Genomic DNA, 19060 nt, shown 5'->3' with positions numbered 1-19060 from the left:
GAATGCAAAACTGCTGGAGCTGTATTGCCCTCTGCTGGTTGTAAAGGTGAAATGGTCACAGACTAGTGAAGAGCATTTTCTGCAATAGGGAGTCGAGTGAGAACAAGCTGGCTACTTCTGCAGCTGTATTTTATTTTATTCTTTTAGGTTTTGCCTCTATAACATGTTTTTTTTTCTGAATGTTACTAGATTTGATTTACAGTAGTCCTTTATAGGGCATTTCCTCCTTTCTCTCTGTCAACCAACAAATACGGGTAATGCTAATAATGAACAAGTTCTAAATAAAAGGAAGAACAGTTGACTTTACTACTGTTATTATAAATGATAATGGATTAAAACAGAGTAAAAAAATAAACCCTATGAATGGACTGTATTACAATAATAACTAGGTTCAAATATTGAATTTTCAAGTACTGTATTTCAAGACATGGACTACAGGAGGTTTATACCAGCTGTCCAAAGACATCACAATCATACTGACTAATGCCCTTATTCTGATGATCCTTACTTATTTTTTTGTTACAATTTTACCTCATTTTATTTTTATTTTATACTCTTGTGAACTGAAGCATGAAAGTACAATTTTAATCCACAAATGAGTCCTGTATGATTGTTTATCCTTGCATCCAGTACAGCCAAGAACACATAGCAGTGAGTTTTGTGTTGATCATAAATCGGCTTAAAGTAAACCAGCTGAACACAATCCTCAGTTTGCGTAACAAAACACGAGTTCATGTGTGTCTGTAACGCATCATACCAGTCCGTGGTTGGCAGGCAGCATGACAATGATTTGTGCATTATGGTCCCAGATCATTCTCCAGAAATCTTTTGTGGTGTGGGGCAGGGGATGCTGGGTAATGATGAATTCATTACTACGGTAGTAACTCTGTGGGAGGGGGAAAAACAAATATTTCTGAGGGAAACTAACGCACAATCGCGCATACATAATACATGCACACAGCAAACATGCATACTTGACTATGATATCTGACGACAGGTTTCATAGAAATTTTGCACAGCGTATTTGAGCATTCCATAGCTCCGATCACTCATTTTCATACATCAGAATATCATTTTCTTACCTATAAAATGTATCAGTGCAGTGATATACAGTCGTATGAAAAGGTTTGGGCACCCCTGATCATTTTCAAGATTTTCCTTTATAAATCATTGGTTGTTCGGATCAGCAATTTCAGTTAAATATATCATATAGCGGACAAACAGTGATATTTGAGAAGTGAAATGAAGTTTATAGGATTTTCGGAAAGTGTGCAATAATTACTTAAACAAAAGTAGGCAGGTACATAAATTTGGGCGCCCCAACAGAAAAATGACATCAATATTTAGTAGATCATCCTTTTGCAGAAATAACAGCCTCTAAACCAGGGGTGTCCAAACTTTTTCATTTGAGGCCCACATACAGAAACTCAGAAGGACGCAAGGGCCACATAATGTTATGAAGAGAAAATGTGTTTAGTTCTAAAAATTGTACAAATAATTTATTTGTGCTTATGCATGTTTAGAAAAATGGGACAGTATATAAAGCAATTTATTTGTAATATGGCAGTAGGGTTATTATAGTTTTGGAATTTTTTATTTTAGTTCGTTTTTATGAGTTTACAGGGTGGTTCTGTTAGTTTTCATTAGTTTAGTTCTTTAATAAATACTTAGTTTTAGTTAGTTTTAGTATTAAACATAAAATGTAATTTCAGTTAGTTTTCTTTTTTTAAAAAGCATTTTCGTTTTTATTTTATTTCGTTAACGAAATTGTTTTTTTGAATTTTAGTTTTAGTTATTTTGTTAGTTTTAGTAAACTAAAATAACCTTTAATAGCACCTGTGTTTTTCGACACCCTCCCTTCTTACTTTAACCACCTCCAAACATGTTTGTTTTTATTTTATTTGAACTGAGTCAGATGCCATTTTTAGCATATGTCGCAGGCCACAAAAAAAAATGGACGGCGGGTCGCAAATGGCCCCCGGGCCGTAGTTTGGATACCTCTGCTCTAAATGCTTCCAATGAGGGTCTGGATTCTGGTTGAAGGTATTTTTGACCATTCTTCTTTACAAAATATCTCCAGTTCAGTCAGGTTTGATGGTTTCCGAGCATGGACAGCCCGCTTGAAATCACACCACAGATTTTCAATAATATTCAGGTCTGGGGACTGAGATGGCCATTCCAGAGTGTTTGTACTTGTTACTCTGCATGAATGCCTTAGTAGAATTTGAGCAGTTTTTAGGGTCGTTATCTTGTTGAAGTATCCAGTCCCGGCGGAACTTCAACTTTGTCACTGATTTTTGAACATTGTTCGTAAGTATCTGCTGATACTGACTGGAGTCCATGCGACCTTCAACTTTAACAAGATTGCCAGTACCTGCACTGGCCACACAGCCCTAAAGCATGATGGAACCACCACCAAATTTTACTGTGGGTAGCAAGTGTTTTTCTTGGAATGCTGCGTTCCTCATCCGCCATGCATACCGCCCCTTGTTATGTCCAAATAACTTCATTTTAGTTTCATCAGTCCACAGCACCTTATCCCAAAATGAAGCTGGCTTGTCCAAATGTGCTTTAGCATACCTCAAGCGACTGTTTATGGCATGAGCGCAGAAAAGGCTTATGCCACATTACTCTCTCATACAGTGCAAAGTGTGCTGAATAGTTGAATGATGCACAGTGACACCATCTGCAGCAAGATCATGTTGTAGGTCTTTGGAGCTGGTCTGTGGGTTGAGTTTGACTGTTCTCACCATCCTTCGCCTCTGTTTATCTGAGATTTTTCTTGGCCTGCCACTCTGGACCTTAACTAGAACTGTGCCTGTGGTCTTCCATTTCCTCACTATGTTTCTCACAGTGGAAACTGACAGCTGAAATCTCTGAGCTAGCTTTTTGTATCTTTCCCCTAAACCATGATGTTGAACAATCTTTGTTTTCAGGTCATTTGACAGTTGTTTTGAGGCTCCCACGTTGCCACTCTTCAGAGAAGATGCAAAGAGGAGAACAACTTGTAACTGGCCCACCTTAAATAACCTTTCTCATGATTGGCTTCAACTGTGTATGTAGGTCAAGGGTCAATGAGCTTACCAAACACATTTTGCGTTCCAATAATTAGTCCTAAAAGTATTCAAATCAATAAAACAACAAGGGTGCCCAAATTTATGCACCTGCCTACTTTTGTTTAATTATTGCACACTTTCCGAAAATCCTATAAACTTCATTTCACTTCTCAAATATCACTGTGTTTGTCTGCTATATGATATATTTAACTGAAATTGCTGATCCGAACAACTAATGATTTAGAAAGGAAAATCTTGAAAATGATCACGGGTGCCCAAACATTTTCATATGACTGTATATTTATGATTAATATGCAAACTGCAAGTGTGCAATTAAGTTGAGAGAATAGATCTACATTGGTGTATTGTGTGAATGGAGACATGGGACAGAACAAGAAGTACCGACCATGATATAAGAGGCGTTAATGTAATCGCTCCCCTTGACGCCAGGCAAAGGTGCTAAGCTCACCCTTGCTTGTTCCGCTGTTAATACAGAAAGGACATTAAGTCAGAAAACATTGGTGCTACTGTTACTTTTTTTTTTTTTTTTAAATATTATGCAATGTACCAATTCCGAATAGCCTGTTGTTGTCAACAGGATCAATCGTTAAATAGTATTCCCTGTAGCATTCTCAGAGAATGCAAATGTTTGTAGACAAGCTATAAACACCTTCCTGGAACAGATTCCTGATCATTTTTTGGGATTCATATTCCTGTTTTAGGCAATAACTTGAATATTGCTGAAGGAAAGGAAATGCAATACTTACATGGAACCACAGAGGAAATTCGATTTTTCTCTTTGTTGCACTCCTTCTGAGAACTGAAGCACTCCATGAATCTGGCATTACAATGTGTAATTAACTAAAACATATGGGAAGATGAAGGCATCGGCCTGTTAGAATTTCACACAATGCAAAACATTGTATTCAAAACAACACTTCATCATTTCAACATGCACTGAAAGGCATACTTGACTCATTTAGCCATGTTCAGCAGTTAAAAATTTTGTCTAGAATTAATTTGATAACTTAATAATTTTTTTACATGACATCACAAGTGCTCAGGAAACAGGTAACGGCCAATCACAGCTCACTTGTTTTCTGGGTTTGATCATGTGACGACTGAAACTGAGCCACGATTGGTCATTAGGCTACCTGTTTCGTGAGTATGCGTGTTGTCATCTTCAGCAAGCGGCAAAAGGTGTTTTTAAAGGCATTAATTGTGCATGAAAAAGAATGGAGTTATCACATTAATTATAGACAAAATCTCACTGCTGAAATTGGCTAAATGAGTCAAGTATCCCTTTAAGCAAACAATTAATTCTTAATGTGTTTAAAAGTATTGTTTTTGCACGTAGTTCAATTCAAAGTGTGTATTATTAAAATGCATAATGCACTTTACAATAAAGGAGACATAGCTCAAGGAGAAGCAGTGTTCAAACTAGACTTTACACCAATATGGCTGCATCGGGATCAAACCATATTTTGCATTCCATGCAAAATCGGCGAAGATCTTTGTGGATCTCCCCCGCCATACATTTCAATTGGCATAAAATATACATAGGTTTTTGCTATTTGTGTGCTGGGTCTGTCATGAATCACACAATAGTCTGTAATCACATTTTTTACTACTATTTTTCTTCTAAGCTTGTAAGGGATATTTGTTTGAGTAAAATATTGGGATTAATGTAAAATCATCAAATAAGGGGTAGATTCAAAGAATTTTTTAATAGAAATTTTTGGTCCCTGAATACAATTGTTCTTCTGCGAAATATAACAGTTGAACAAAATGATCAAAACGGACTCAGCTCTACAGGAATTTCATATTCTTGTCAAAGACACAATTCTTAAAACTTCCTGCTTACAGCTTTAGAGACTTCTAGTTTACAGATTTGTTCTGCTCACGAGCACAACACTCCAGCAGCATTGGTTTGTGAGGCCCTGTGGAGGTAACTTGAGCAGGATATTTTGCTCCGTCATGATACACCAAACTGGCGTACACATAATATGCTATTTGAATTTGCCTCTGTAGCGAGCAGTGACGGGAGTCGGAGGCAGAGTGTTGAAGTCCGGAGCCAAAGACCGGCGGTTTATTGATATCAGCTTCTCATCGTTTAACAGCAACAACAACTCACTCTGCGCGAGGCTCACAGACCTACCAACATTTTGTTCTTTTATCCTTTCATCCTTTCATCCTTTCATCCCAACAAACTCCCCCTTCGTCCCAACGTTCCGTGGGTGAATTATGTTCTAATCACTACACAAGCCCCCCCAGAATTCACCCACAATCAAATTTCTGGAAGACAAGAAACTTTCTCTTTCTCATCCAGATGAGAAACTTTCTCGTCCGGACAAGAAAAGTTTCTCGTCCGGACAAGAAAAAAATATATACTGTATAGTTTTTTTTCTCCCATGTCACTTTAGGGGCTCCATAAATTTCAATTAATCTCCAGAGTTAACACTTTAATTTTGACAGCCCTAGTTAAATGTTATATAGGAGGTCTAGTCAGCCCTCTACTTTCAACAGATCTTTCTGCGCTCCACTGTGTACTCTGTGTATCTTTTTGTAGCTTGGTTACTGCAAATTATGTACATTTTGGATTCGTAAAGGGCCCATATCAATCCAGATTCACTTTTTTTGATTTTTTAGCCGTATTAAAATGCTAATTACTAATTAAAAACACCGCCAAAGTAGTGTTTTCCTCCATTCACCCATCTCTGAGCATTCCTGCTCTCCAACTACCAACTCTTCCCAACCCGAGAAAACGACTGGGTCCTCACTTGTCTACCAACCCCGAACTGTACCCCCTACAGACCTAACACATGCCTATGCAGACTAAACACCCTCCGACTTTCTCCAAGCAGCCTGCGGGATGCCCAACAAGAGTATCTGGGGAAGTGGCGCTATGAGCGGCCACATTGACCAAGGCGCTGGCTTCCCAAGCTGGAGCTCTACTGCTCTGAAATTCATCCTCCAAGTGCTCGCACATGCGCGACCAATGGCGTACTCTGAACTGCCTGGCGCTGGCCTCCTTGGCTGGAGTTTTCCTCATTCCATTTTTTTTTTTTTAACAGTAAGTCAGGCGAGACGCCCGACAAGCGTATCTGGGAAGAGGGGCTTTAACGTGCCACCACGGCAACAGACCATCCAGCAGATGTTTGTCTGTGTTCGTCATTTCTCAGAGGACTGCCTGGTTAACCTGGCCAGGACCAAAGTGGATTGACTGGGAGATTACGCCTTGAAACCCGTACAATTCCCACATTGAAACCTGATGGAGTGGCAGAGTAAATCAAACAGCTAAGTAAATAATGATATAATATTAGCACGAACACTAACACTAGCTAAAATAAAGTACTGGTGACACACATCACCATGTGCATGGATGAATAGTACATCAATGCTGTATAAAGATTGCCACTTCACTCTAGTTCGAGGATGTGAGGCTCCACGTGTGGTTCGCGGGTTCTGTGGTTTGTCATGATCTGAAGGGGCCGTGAAGGAAAGAGGATACTGTTGTAAGCTACACGAGGTTAGCGTCATGTGGTTTTGACGTGGTTACGGTCGACAGCACCTGTTCCAAATTGGCATTAAAGAGTTGTTGCTCGCTCGCCGCTTGGCCTGATCCTTTCTTAAGCACTACAACATATTCTTCCATATTTACTATATCCACCAACATAACTCTTATTTCACGAGAAATTACATCGTCATTGTGCCAAAGGTAAGAACTAATCCTATATATATATATGCCTTTACTTAACTGTGGAAGGTCTTAAAATACCGTGATACGGGCTCTTTTACAGTAATGACACTTTACTGTACTGTACTGTATTTAATTCAATCTCCGGTGTAATAACCTTATTTATTGACTGATTGAATTTTTATTTTTTATTGTATTTATTATTATTATTATTATTATTATTATTATTATTATTATTAATTCAATCTCTGGTGTAATAACCTTATTTATTGATTGACTGAATTATGTTTTATTTTATTATCTGTTCTTATTGCTGCTGGAAATGTAAATTTCCCAAAGGGATCAATAAAGTCAAGTCTAAGTCTAAATATTTCTAGTGAATGAATACCGCTAGTAAGAAACAACATCAAGTATCAACTATTAATAACTACTTAAAACTTAATATGCTATTTGAGTATTTACAAATGATTTGTCCCTTCACCTTAAACTGTTTCTCCACACGTGTGCGACCACTGTGTCCTGGTGTCATGATGGTATTTGTGTAGTGATGAAGGCTGTTGGCTGCAACCTCGGTCTCCTTGCCCAAGATGGCTTCCATCAAGGCATCATGGATAAATACATATTGTTCCTGGAACAGGCAAGCAACATATGACAAATCACAGTGCATTTTCAAACAATTAACTTAATCATCTCCAATTTGTCAATAAAAAGTTGGTAAAATACACAATATTTATCCAAAAGTATGCCAGTGGTGGAACAGAAGCTAGTTAAAAATACGGAAACATGCATTATCATTAAGAACATATTGTATACCTTCTATCTAACAGAAATGGCAAAAAGAAGTGATTTGAAATTAACTTTTTGACCGCCAAAAGCGTTTAATAACGATCAGTAAAATCACAACGTATGCCGCCATAAACGTTAAATGACATCAACTAAGTTTTTTATTTATTTATTTTTTTCTCAGTGCAACATCTAAGCGTAGCGCTGCCTAGTCAATGGGTTGTGGAATCAAAAACACCCTATGGCCAGCAGATAGAAGCATTGATTCTCTTTTCGTGAACGATCAGAGCCTTTGTCATATCAAAGTTTTTTTTGATAACGTGTGGCAGTAAAAGAGTTTAGAGCTAGAGTGGGACTCTTGTTGGATTTAAGTGTTCCATATAGACAGTATGAATGTCCCAGCAAACATGGACAATTGAGGCCCATATGGGCACCACTTGGAATAGTTGGGCTTTGACTGAGCATGGGCTTAGGGTGGGCTTTGTTGTTGGGCCCCACTTGGGCAATAGGTAGGCAGTATATGGACTAAACTAAGAATGGGCAATAAGTGGGCTCTGGCTGGGCTCCACTACAAAATATTCAAAATTGATATTTTGTACAATAACAGCATGGACTATGGAGCTTACTCCCTGACCTATATTTCTTTACAATTAAACAAGATTTGTGACAAAAAAAATGCACACACATAAAACAATCTATATTCCAAAATAGTGTGTATTATTTGGACCAATAATGGGCCATTTCAGACAAGTGTAATATTCAAACCTAGAAGAAAGCACTGCACAGCATTCCGAAAAGATATGGGAAAACCCTTCTCCCTTCAAGCCAATTAAATGAAGCAACATTTTGCCACCTCAACAAGGACTTCAGGCTTCAGAATCATTTGAGGCGGAAAAAGAATAATTCTGTTTGACAGTGAGAGAACACTGACCATTTGTTGTTCTTTGGCGTACAATAATAATTAAAAGATCATTGATTGAATTACTGGCCTCCTTGTTATTAAAGCCTCCTTGGCCTCCTTGTTACAAAATTAACTGGGACCCAGCTGGGCAGGCCTACCTTGAGCCCATCTGGGCTTGCCCACATGGGGCCACCATGAAACCCCTGGCCAAAATTAACTGGGACCCAGCTGGGCTTGCCCACATGGGGCCACCATGAAATCCCTGGCCAAAATTAACTGGGACCCAGCTGGGCTGCACAGATGGGACCTATTCACCAGCCCGTATCCAACCCACATGGGCCCCATGGCAGGGGTATGTTTGTAGAAATACGTATTGGATTTAAAAAAAACAACAACAACCCTAGCCTAAATAATAATAATAAAAAAACATTTGTCTAAAAGAAAGAAAAATACACACCTCAGTCTGGACTAAGTAGTTGCGCTGAGAACGTATGTGTTTGAGGAAGCCGAGTACGTTAACAGTACACTTGTCCTTGATCTGCTTCAACATGCTGTCAATGACGATATAGGTCCCTGTGCGACCCACTCCTGCACTGCAAAACAATACAACATGTGAGGGAAAGCAGACAATTTATTTTCATGTTGAATTAACAGATGACAGCAAACTGACACGTTATTATGATGAATACAACAGTATGTCAAACAAACACTGCCGATACGTACAAGTGGTAACTTGCCAAGTGATGCACTTGAAACATTGCTGTACAAATCGCGTGCAGTATTTAGCTGAAACTAACCTTTTGATAATTATTAGTATGAGGATACACAGAAAAATTGATGTGATCCAACCATGACGATGGATGGATGAAAAGTGACATCAGTAAACAACAAAATGTACATCTGTTACCTGCAGTGGACAATCATCGGCCCCATATCCGCCGTTTGTGCAGCAGAGGACCGGCGAACAAATGTGAGGACAGGCAAGGTATATTCCGGAACACCCATGTCGGGCCATTGTGTATAATGATACTGGAGCACGTTTCGCTCACTCTGGGCCCGAGTCTTCGGGTGCCCCTTTCCACCCTGGATGGCAGAATGGAAGAGAAGAGCAATCTTTTCACAAACGCATCCATTCTCCATAATATGTCGGACACGTCTTGGAACTACCCACATACTGTATTATTTTAAACTACAGAGAGTAATGTTAAAAAGAACAATCAAGTGACATCACATTGATCAAGATGGTAACAAACAAAACCCACAAACAAAATCATACCTTTTTCGCTTTTGTGTTACGCAGTGTAAAATGTCGAACAGTGTAGCAGGCATAAACTTTGGTGCTTTTCAGTGTGACAACTAAGTTGCCATATTGTTCACTATTCTCTGTTGGCCAGTACTGGTCACATTTTCTCTGCAATAACAATCACACAAAAACATGATTTACATTTGTCACGTTTGTTAAAAACACTTCATGTAGTGTGTCAAACTTATTGTACATTTTCAAGGGTTGAGATAACTTTTTTTCATTGAGGAGGACTTTTGGTAATCATACCTTTTGAGTAGCAACTATCCAAATTTGAAGAGCAATCAACCTAATCATAGGGACATGATTTTTATAACACAATAGAAAAATTCCAATAAGATGGGGTAGTTGAATGTAGGACTGCAGCTAAAAAATATTTTGGGGTTTGTGTATCTTACTGAAAATCATCTTTCATAATCAGTATTTGGATAAAGTATATTTTGGATTGGTTAAATAAATATAAATACAAAAGAGAAAAATAAAACATTTAATAACAAACAACCATTTGGAGAGCTGCCAATCAACAGAAAAAAAAATCGCTTCTATAACAATTTGTCTGAATTTCCACATTTTTTAAACTATGTCAAGAACATTAACGTGGGACAGTTATTGCAGTATAGTATTATGCAATAGAAGGATCCTTTGTTGACATTTTGGCACATGCGTGGTTAGTTGGGTGGCAGGAAATATTAGCACGCTGCATAGATGTGACGTACAATAATAGACTTAGCAGGTTAACGGCTGAAGGAAGTACAGAGAAGCATTGGCGACAACATTGTAATTATTCAAAGCCCATATGAATGTGTGATGATGATAAACGTTGGTCGAATTACAAATAAGTGTATAATTATGTACACAACCGCTCAGGTCAGTGGTATAAAATACACTGAAGGGCGAAGGTCAAACAAAAAAGTGTTGCATCGGCATTACAAAAACAAAGAGGAGTCAGCTTGTGGCGCCGTGCCATACTACAGATCAAAACAGATGCAGAATGTAATATTTATTCGGATAAGATGAACAACGTGGACACAACACAAGTATAAATTAGACACAAAAAAGATATTTTGTCCCATTTATAGGAATCCATAACAGAATTCTGGATACTCGTTGCCTTTTGATCCTCCATTCGTAACGCTTTTTCTTTAGCCTTCAGGTTTTGCGAACTAGGATAGTCAATTTCAAGGCAAGGAACATAGTCAGGTTCCATAGTCAGGGACCACGAAAACAATATGACACAGCGGATTTTATTTTTTTTTTTATTTTTTTTTTTTTTTTTTTTTTTTTTTTTGAAGAGCTCAGAATTGTTCATTCGGTAGTCTTACCGATTCAACGTCTTGTCATCATTGCTCTTTTCTTTTTTTTTTTTTTTTTTTTTTTTTTTTTTTTTTTTGTGTGTGTGTGTATGTGTGCGTGCGTTTGCGTGCGTGCGTTTGCGTGCGTGCGTGCTTGCGTTTGCGTGTGTGCGTTTGCGTGCGTTTGCGTGCGTGCGTGTGCGTGCGTGCAAATACTTATAAATTTATACTCATTCATTCACCTAAAACCTTATAAATATCCCATTACCCTTCGCCTTAACCAGGTACTTCAGAATCTTGCCAGAGTCGTGAGATTTAAATGGTCAGGAGACCAGAGAAAAGGTCAGAAAAAAAAAGAAATAAAGAGAAAAGAAAGGTAAATCAAAGTGACATCCAGCACCGACCAAACACTTCCTGCCTTCCCCATGATTACAAAATCAAAGTCTTACGCCAACCCCGGAAGCCTCTAAATTCCAGCAAATTTAGCGAGATCTCAAGAGCCCAGAGGAAAAACTAAAGAGAGGAAGGAGGGAAGGATCGATAAGGCAGAGTGAGATCAATAGAAGCCAGTACATCCAATCCATCAAAGTGAAGTCCAGCACCAACAAGACCCCTCCTGCGTGGTTACAAAACCGGAGTCTTATGCCAACCCCAGAAACCTCATACTTCTAATAAATTAAGATCTCAAGTGACCAGAGGAAAAACTAAAGAGAGGAAGGAGGGAAGGATAGATAAAGCAAAGTGAGAACCACAGACACCAGCACCAACTGATTCAAGGGGCTGTGGGAGGGAGAGGGTACTTCTGTTGAGTTTCAGTAGATGCTGGTGCGACGGATCTGGCATGCATAAGGACCACCACCAAAGAAAGAAGCCGTCAACCGCGGTCCAGCAAAGCGAGCACCCCCCCCCCCCCCCCCCCCGGAATCCCCAGGCCGCGGCAGCACCAAGGCCACCCCCAAGCCACCCGAGCGGACACCGGTCGGCGAGCCGACCCAGACACCCGGAACACCCCCGCCCCAGCCCCGGCCCACACCCCCGAGCCCAAGGCCGCAGAACGAGGCCCAGCGGGCCCCCACAGCGCCCCACCGGTCCCCAGCCCCCATCCCCCCACGACCCCCCCGCACCCCACCCAAACCCGCCATCCACCACGACCCAGGCCCCACCACCCCCGACCCCCAAACCCCCGAACACACCCCGACCCCCAGCACCCAACCCCCCACCCACCCATACCTCCACCCCCCCCCAAACAAGCCGCCCCCCCCCGACGGCCGCCACCCCCCCCCGCGAACCCGGCCCCCCGCGAGAACCCCCCACCCCCCCCCCCCGGAAACCGGCACCGGGCAGCAGCGCAGAGAGGGAAGATGTGCCCACCCCACCTCCAGCCGCGCGAGATTTGCACAGCGGCGGGAGGGGGGAAGCAGAGGAGGAAGCACCAGGGGAGAAGGCGGAACACCAGAACACCGAGCCCGGTGGGGAGAGGCCCCGGTCGTCACGCCAGAGTACAAGTGACACCTAACCCTGTTACTGAGTCCGCCAGCTCGCCGACTGGCGAGCTCTACCCTTACACCGTGAATGTGGCCCCACCCAGTGTATATACAAGTGTGTGCGTGTGGTGCATTAAAATTGGGAGCAGGTGAGTCGGAGCAGAGGGAAAAAATTTCCCCTATTCCGACCCACCCGTATCCCCCCCAAAAAAATGAATATGTATATGTGTGGTGCATTAAAAAAGGGAATGGAGGGACAAAGTGGTGGGGCAGGGACACAAATGGGGGGGACCACAGCGCTGCCAGGCACTGCAGTCCATCCCCTCTGATGGCTCCCCGCCCCAACTCACCCCTCCCCTTGGACGTGAGGTGCATTAAAATTGGAGGGGAGTTGAAGGGTGAAGACGGTGTTTCCACCCTTCCCCACCCCACCAAGAAATGTGTTGTGTCCCCTATGTGTATATTTACAAAGTGTATAGTGCAAGCTAGTGAAGTGAGTAAGAGGAGCGACCAGCGGGGCCTCACCCAACCCGGCGGGTGTAGGTGGCACGCCCGCCCCCCAGCACCCCCACCCCCCGCCGCCCCCCACCTCATCCACCCGGCACCACAATGGGCGGACAGCCAGCGCAGCAGGGCTACCGGACAGCCCACCGGCCACCGGAGCCCGCCCGGGGCGCCAGGAGTTATACCGGAGTGGGGCAGGCCCCAAACCCTCGCCCGGCCCCCGGAGCCCGACGCCCGGGCCGGGGAGGGAGCCCCAGGCCCAGGGAGAGGGAGGGGGAGGGGCCGCAGGGCAGACAGGGAAGGGGGGGGGGCGGGGGAAGCGGGGAGAAGACGACAAGAAGGCGAAAGGGCGGCTGCAGGGCAGGAGGCGGGGGGGGAGAGGAGGAGGGAGGGCGACAAGGGAAAAGGGACCGGGAGGCAGAGGAGGATGGGCGGGAGGAGGCGAGGAGGGAGAGGCGACGGGGGGGAGGAAGGGGGAGGGGAGAGGGAACCACGGGGCACACCGGAGGCCCACCCACCCCGAACCGCGCCGCCGGGCACGGAGCAGCGGACCGCGCCGGGACGGCGCCGCCCCGGGCACCAGGGGAAGCACCCCAACACCGCACCCCACAGGGGGCCCAGGGAGCGGCCAAGACGCAACCGCCACCGAGCAGACAACGGGGGGGGGGGGGCAGAACCACCCCCGCCCGACCACAGGGGACGGCGTCAAGAAAATTGACTAATTAGCATGCAGTAACACCAAGTGTTGATGCTTAGTGCCCACTAGAAATAGATCTTAAGGAGTTATTGAGTATAGTGTCGTATAGTGTGGTATGCTCGAGCCCACTAGCAGCAACTAGGTTCCTGACTATATAAAAATAAAAACAATCAGATACAAAATACCAAATACAGGAGCAGCGAAAACAGAAGTTGTAACGATGTGGTGGCTCTCGTTAACAGGCAGAATCTTGGCAGGATTAAGTTGCCAAATTGAGATTAAAATATTCTATGTACATAGACCATATTTGTTTAAATCTTGATACTTGATTTTTATTTAAGGCAGAGATTTTTTCCATTGAGATATAATTTATTAGTAAGTTTAACCAGTGGTCGATATTTAGAGATTGTTTATTTTTCCAATTGACAAGGATTATTTTTTTAGCAATAGTAAGGGCTATAAATATAGATTGAGATTGTTTACATGGTAGCTCAGTTATTGTTAAGTCACCTAGTAAACACAGTCTTGGAGATAAAGGAAGCCTACAGTTTAATATATCAGCGAGCTTTTCCAAGATTTTAGTCCAGAAATGCAGCACTGGAGTACATGACCATAAAGCATGAAGATAAGTATCGGCAGTGTTTTGTGAGCACTGGAGACAAATGTCGGAGTCAGAGAGTCCCATTTTTTTCATCATATATTGTGTAATATATGTTCTATGAAGTATCTTATATTGGATAAGTTGCAAATTTGTCTGTTTGGTCATTTTAAATACATTTTCACAGATTTGGGTCCAAAAGTCTGGTTCCGGAACTATAGACAAGTCTTTTTCCCATTTTAAAGTCGGTAAATACGTTTTATTTGTGTATAAAAATAACTTATATATTTTTGATATTTTCTTTATTGTTGTTGGAGAAAGCTTCATAATATCTTTAGCTAAGACAGGCAGTTGGAGCGTATCCTGAAGTGTTGGGATTTGTTTCTTAACCATATTTTTAACTTGCAGATAATGTAAGAAATTTCCCTTTTTTATTTCATATTTCTGGACCAAGTTTGTATACGATATAAACTTATTATCTGAGAAAAGATGATGAAGGTGTGTAATTCCTTTCTGCTCCCATAGGCTTAAATGGAACGACTGATTATTAAGTTGAAAGTCGGGGTTATGCCAAATGGGAGAGAGCCCACAGGGCGCCAATTGGGAGTTTGTAATTTCTAATGCCTTCCACCAGGCAGTCAGGGTGGCGGCTATCATTGGGTTTTTAAAACAATTATGTCGTCTTATTGATTTTGTAATAAAGAGTAAATCTGACAGTCTAAGATTATTACAATCCTTCTGCTCCAATTCCAACCAACAGTTAGTATCTCTGTTGGGTTGTGTCCATAGCACAAGATATTGTAGTTGATTAGCTAGATAATAGTACATAAAGTTTGGTGCCTCTAAACCTCCTTTAGATTTACTTTCCTGAAGAGTAGATAGACTAATTTTGGCTTTTTTTTTATTCCAATAGAATTTTATGATAGCAGAGTCCAGCGATTGGAACCAGTTAGACGTAGGTTTAAATGGAATCATTGAAAATAAATAATTAATCTTTGGTAAAACTTTCATTTTTATAGTAGCTATCCGTCCTATTAAAGAGATCGGAAGATTATTCCAGCGCTCCAGGTCACTACGGATACTATCCAATAATGGTGAAAAATTTAAAGAAGTTAATTCAGTTAACTTAGGTGAAATTTTAACACCTAAGTATTTTAAATTACCTGTAGGAAAGGAGTAGTGTGGATCCTGACTTGTAGGATTCCATGAATTTTCTGTAATAGGTAATAATGTTGATTTTGTCCAGTTAATAGAGTAATCTGATAAGTGAGAGAATTTAGTTATTAATTTAAATGCTTCCCCTAGCGAGATAGCAGGTTCTTCTAAATAGAGTAATATATCATCGGCATATAGATTAATTTTATGTTCTATTGTCCCGGAGTGGATTCCTTGGATCCGTCTATCCTGACGTATAGCTAATGCAAGCGGCTCAATAAATATAGCAAATAATAAAGGAGAAATTGGGCACCCTTGTCTTGTTCCCCTTTGTAAAGTAGAACTCTGTGATGTAATCCCATTAGTAGTAACTGTAGCTTTAGGAGAATCATATAATATTGAGACCCATTGAATGAATGACTCCCCGAAGCCGAATTTATTTAAGACAGCAAAGAGGAAGGACCAGTTAACTTTATCGAATGCTTTTTCTGCATCCAGCGAAATAACAACTGCCTTTTTATCATACCGCTGTGACATACTAATCAAGTTAAAGAGTCTCCTAATATTATTAGTAGAATGACGACCTTTAATAAAACCTGTTTGATCACTATGAATAATTGTCGAGATTACCGTCTCTAATCGAGATGCCAAGGCCTTAGCGATAATTTTAATATCGGTATTAATTAGTGATATCGGTCGGTAACTTGACGGGAGGGTAGGGTCTTTTTCTGGCTTTAATAAAAGTTTAATTGCTGCTATATTCATATCTTGACGTATATCACCTTTACTTTTAATTTCAGTTACTACTCTTAGAAATAATGGAGCAAACATTAACCAGAAATGTTTAAAAAATATAGCCGGAAAGCCGTCTGGACCAGGTGCTCTGCCATTAGGCATACTGTCTAAAGCACGATACAACTCATCTATAGTAAGCGGGGTATCGAGAATATCTTTATGTTCAATAGATAACTGAGGTATATTTAAGCTGTTTAGGAATTCCTCAATATATTCAGGGTTAGGTCTATTAATTTCTGTGTATAGATTTCGATAATAGTTATAAAAAATATGGTTAATTTCTTCTGGTGATTGTGTGCATTCACCATTTATATCTTTAATAGCCGTTATAAGAGATTTTTCCCGATTCCGTTGAAGTTGATTTGCCAGGAATTTACCTGATTTATTATTATGTTCAAAATTATTATATCTCAACTGTTGTATTATAAACTCTGTCTTTTTAGATAACATGTTATCTAACTGTATTTTTATATTCTGTAGTTCTATCCATATTTGATTATTTGGGTTTAATACATATTCATCCGTTAGTTGTTTAATTTTATCTTCCAGGTATTTTTCTAATTTTTGATCCTGTTTCTTTTTATAAGTTGAATATGATATAATTTTCCCTCTAATTACCGCTTTCCCTGCTTCCCAGAGAAGAGATGGAGATATATTTGGAGAGTCATTTATTTCCAAAAAATCTGCCCACTCCCTTCTAATAATTTTATCAAACTCTACGTCTTTCAGTAATGAGATGTTAAAACGCCATATCGGGGGAGGTTTAAAGGTAGAGTCAATTTGTAGAGTGAGGGAGACTGGTGCATGATCACTTATAATTATAGAATGTATTTTTATAGCAGTTTTATCAACAATAGAATTATTTGTAAGGAAAAAATCTATTCTTGAGAATGATCGGTGCACAGCAGAGAAGAAAGTAAATTCCTTCTTAGTTGGGTTTTGAAGTCTCCAGCCATCGCTGAGGCCAAAATCCTCCATATATTCATCTATTACTTTAGCGGATCGTAATCGCCTTGTATATATCGTATTATTAGAACGATCTATTAACGGGTTCAAGACCGTGTTAAAATCACCTCCAATAATAATAGTAGAATTTGTTGATAAATCGAGTAACCGAGAGAAAAATTCATGGAAAAAATCATGGTCATCATTATTTGGGGCATATAAATTACCAATTGTATATACTTTATTAAATATAGTTACCTGGATAATAATATATCGGCCCTCTAAATCTGTTACTATATTATTTAGAGTAAAGACACAGCGGATTTTATAATGCACAGACTTGATTTATTTATTTTTGTTTAAATCCTCTACTACTTACCAGCAAAAAAGTGAACCTCTCTCAAACCCTGTCAGCATCAGTCGGAAACCAAACTTTGAACGTCAAGTTAAACCCTCCTGATGGCTTGCAGATATTCTTTTTTTTTTTTTCCTTAAAGCTACTATATGGAGGATTTCCCCAAAAAAATATCTTAAAAATAGCCTTTTTATTTGACCATTTATGACTGAAACATATTCTAATTAGTAGATCAACATCTTAGCTGTTCACAATGGGTACTCCTACAAGCCTCTGGCCAATATTAGTTACGAAGCGTCCGGTCCGAATCCTTCGAATTTCCCGCCCTCTGTCTGCGGGCTGTGACGTCATGCACGTTCTCGTCAGTTGTTTCCTGTAGTCGCGAAGACGGAACTAGTACAGATTTTCGCTGCCCCAGACACCCACTGTTACTCCGCGGAAGGCTGCTTAAAAAAAAAAAAAAATGAAAACAATGTCAAGTCCCATGAAAAAAAAAAAATCTAAACTTGTTAGTGACCGACGCCGGGCAAGAACGAGAGTGAACATTGGTTTGACATTTCAGCGGTGGAGAGAGTTGAGATCGGACTTGGATTAGAAAAGTGATTCACAGCTGGCTTTCTTTCTACTCCAAAAGGTAAGAGGCGAGTATCTTGACATTTAGAAAAAAATGTGTTGTTTTCAAATAGCAGTAACCTCAAGATGGATCACTTCTCGGTCGTAACTATTGGGGTGAAAGTGAGGTGGACGGCAACATTTAGCGTGAAAGGGGCGGCAAAGTTGAATGTAATAGAACAGAATGACTTTATGAAGAACAGACGTTCCATTCCGCGGCGTTTCAATCAGGCTAAATGTCGCCTTATTTTCCTCCGTGAAAACAGCCTATTGTAGCTACATTATGCTAACGGAATGTGAACGGTACGACTGAATGGCGATAACATTCACGGCCGTATCACACTAAGTAGTGAATGGGTCTATATGTTTTTCACAATCGTCAATTTCCATAAATGACAGCCCACCTTTCGGCTAATGCACAATGACGCTAGCCTGGGGGCGACATACACTAATAATGACTAGAATCAGGTTGACGTCCGTCGAGCGGGGTGACTACAATATGTAACTGCATATTAACATCGGAATGAGGTCCAATTAATTGACGTAATTTGCACATCGTTTTGGAGTACAGCACAGGACTGGACTTCGACTGACTAAAGCAATATGATCTGCACGTCCCGTGGACATCAATTGTTTAGTGGGGATCGAGAGTGTCATTCCGTGAAGTGGCCAGCTTTGTATAACATTATAAAACTTCTTACCTCTGAAAACATAGTTTAATTGGATATGAAGAGCCCAGTCTTCAGTATTGAGGTCGTGCACGTACGAGTGCGCGCAGCGTGTACGAGCGTGCAGTTTGTTTTCGGCCACAGGTGACAGGAGCGATTTTAAATTTTAAATCTTCCATATAGCTGCTTTAAGGTGGGAAAGCCATCAAACTAGC

General features: G+C 40.8%; 1 protein-coding gene across 7 annotated transcripts in view; it reads right to left on the bottom strand.

Moving 5' to 3' along the window:
• LOC144023789 (receptor-type tyrosine-protein phosphatase gamma-like) overlaps window positions 1-19060 on the bottom strand; it is a 390627-nt gene that overhangs the window by 9820 nt on the left and 361747 nt on the right. For all 7 annotated transcript variants that reach the window (XM_077529655.1, XM_077529649.1, XM_077529651.1 and 4 more), the window contains 7 exons: window positions 9714-9848; window positions 9345-9520; window positions 8895-9030; window positions 7235-7381; window positions 3824-3917; window positions 3463-3539; window positions 758-886 (listed from right to left, as the gene is read on the bottom strand). In XM_077529655.1, the coding sequence (XP_077385781.1) occupies window positions 758-886; window positions 3463-3539; window positions 3824-3917; window positions 7235-7381; window positions 8895-9030; window positions 9345-9520; window positions 9714-9848 (894 nt within the window). The remainder of the gene's footprint in view (window positions 1-757; window positions 887-3462; window positions 3540-3823; window positions 3918-7234; window positions 7382-8894; window positions 9031-9344; window positions 9521-9713; window positions 9849-19060) is intronic.

The sequence above is a fragment of the Festucalex cinctus genome, chromosome 8 (genome assembly GCF_051991245.1).
Source record: "Festucalex cinctus isolate MCC-2025b chromosome 8, RoL_Fcin_1.0, whole genome shotgun sequence".
NCBI classification, from domain to species: Eukaryota; Metazoa; Chordata; class Actinopteri; order Syngnathiformes; family Syngnathidae; genus Festucalex; species Festucalex cinctus.
Note: the sequence above shows the minus strand (reverse complement) of the source record. Positions and strands in the feature narration are given on the sequence as shown.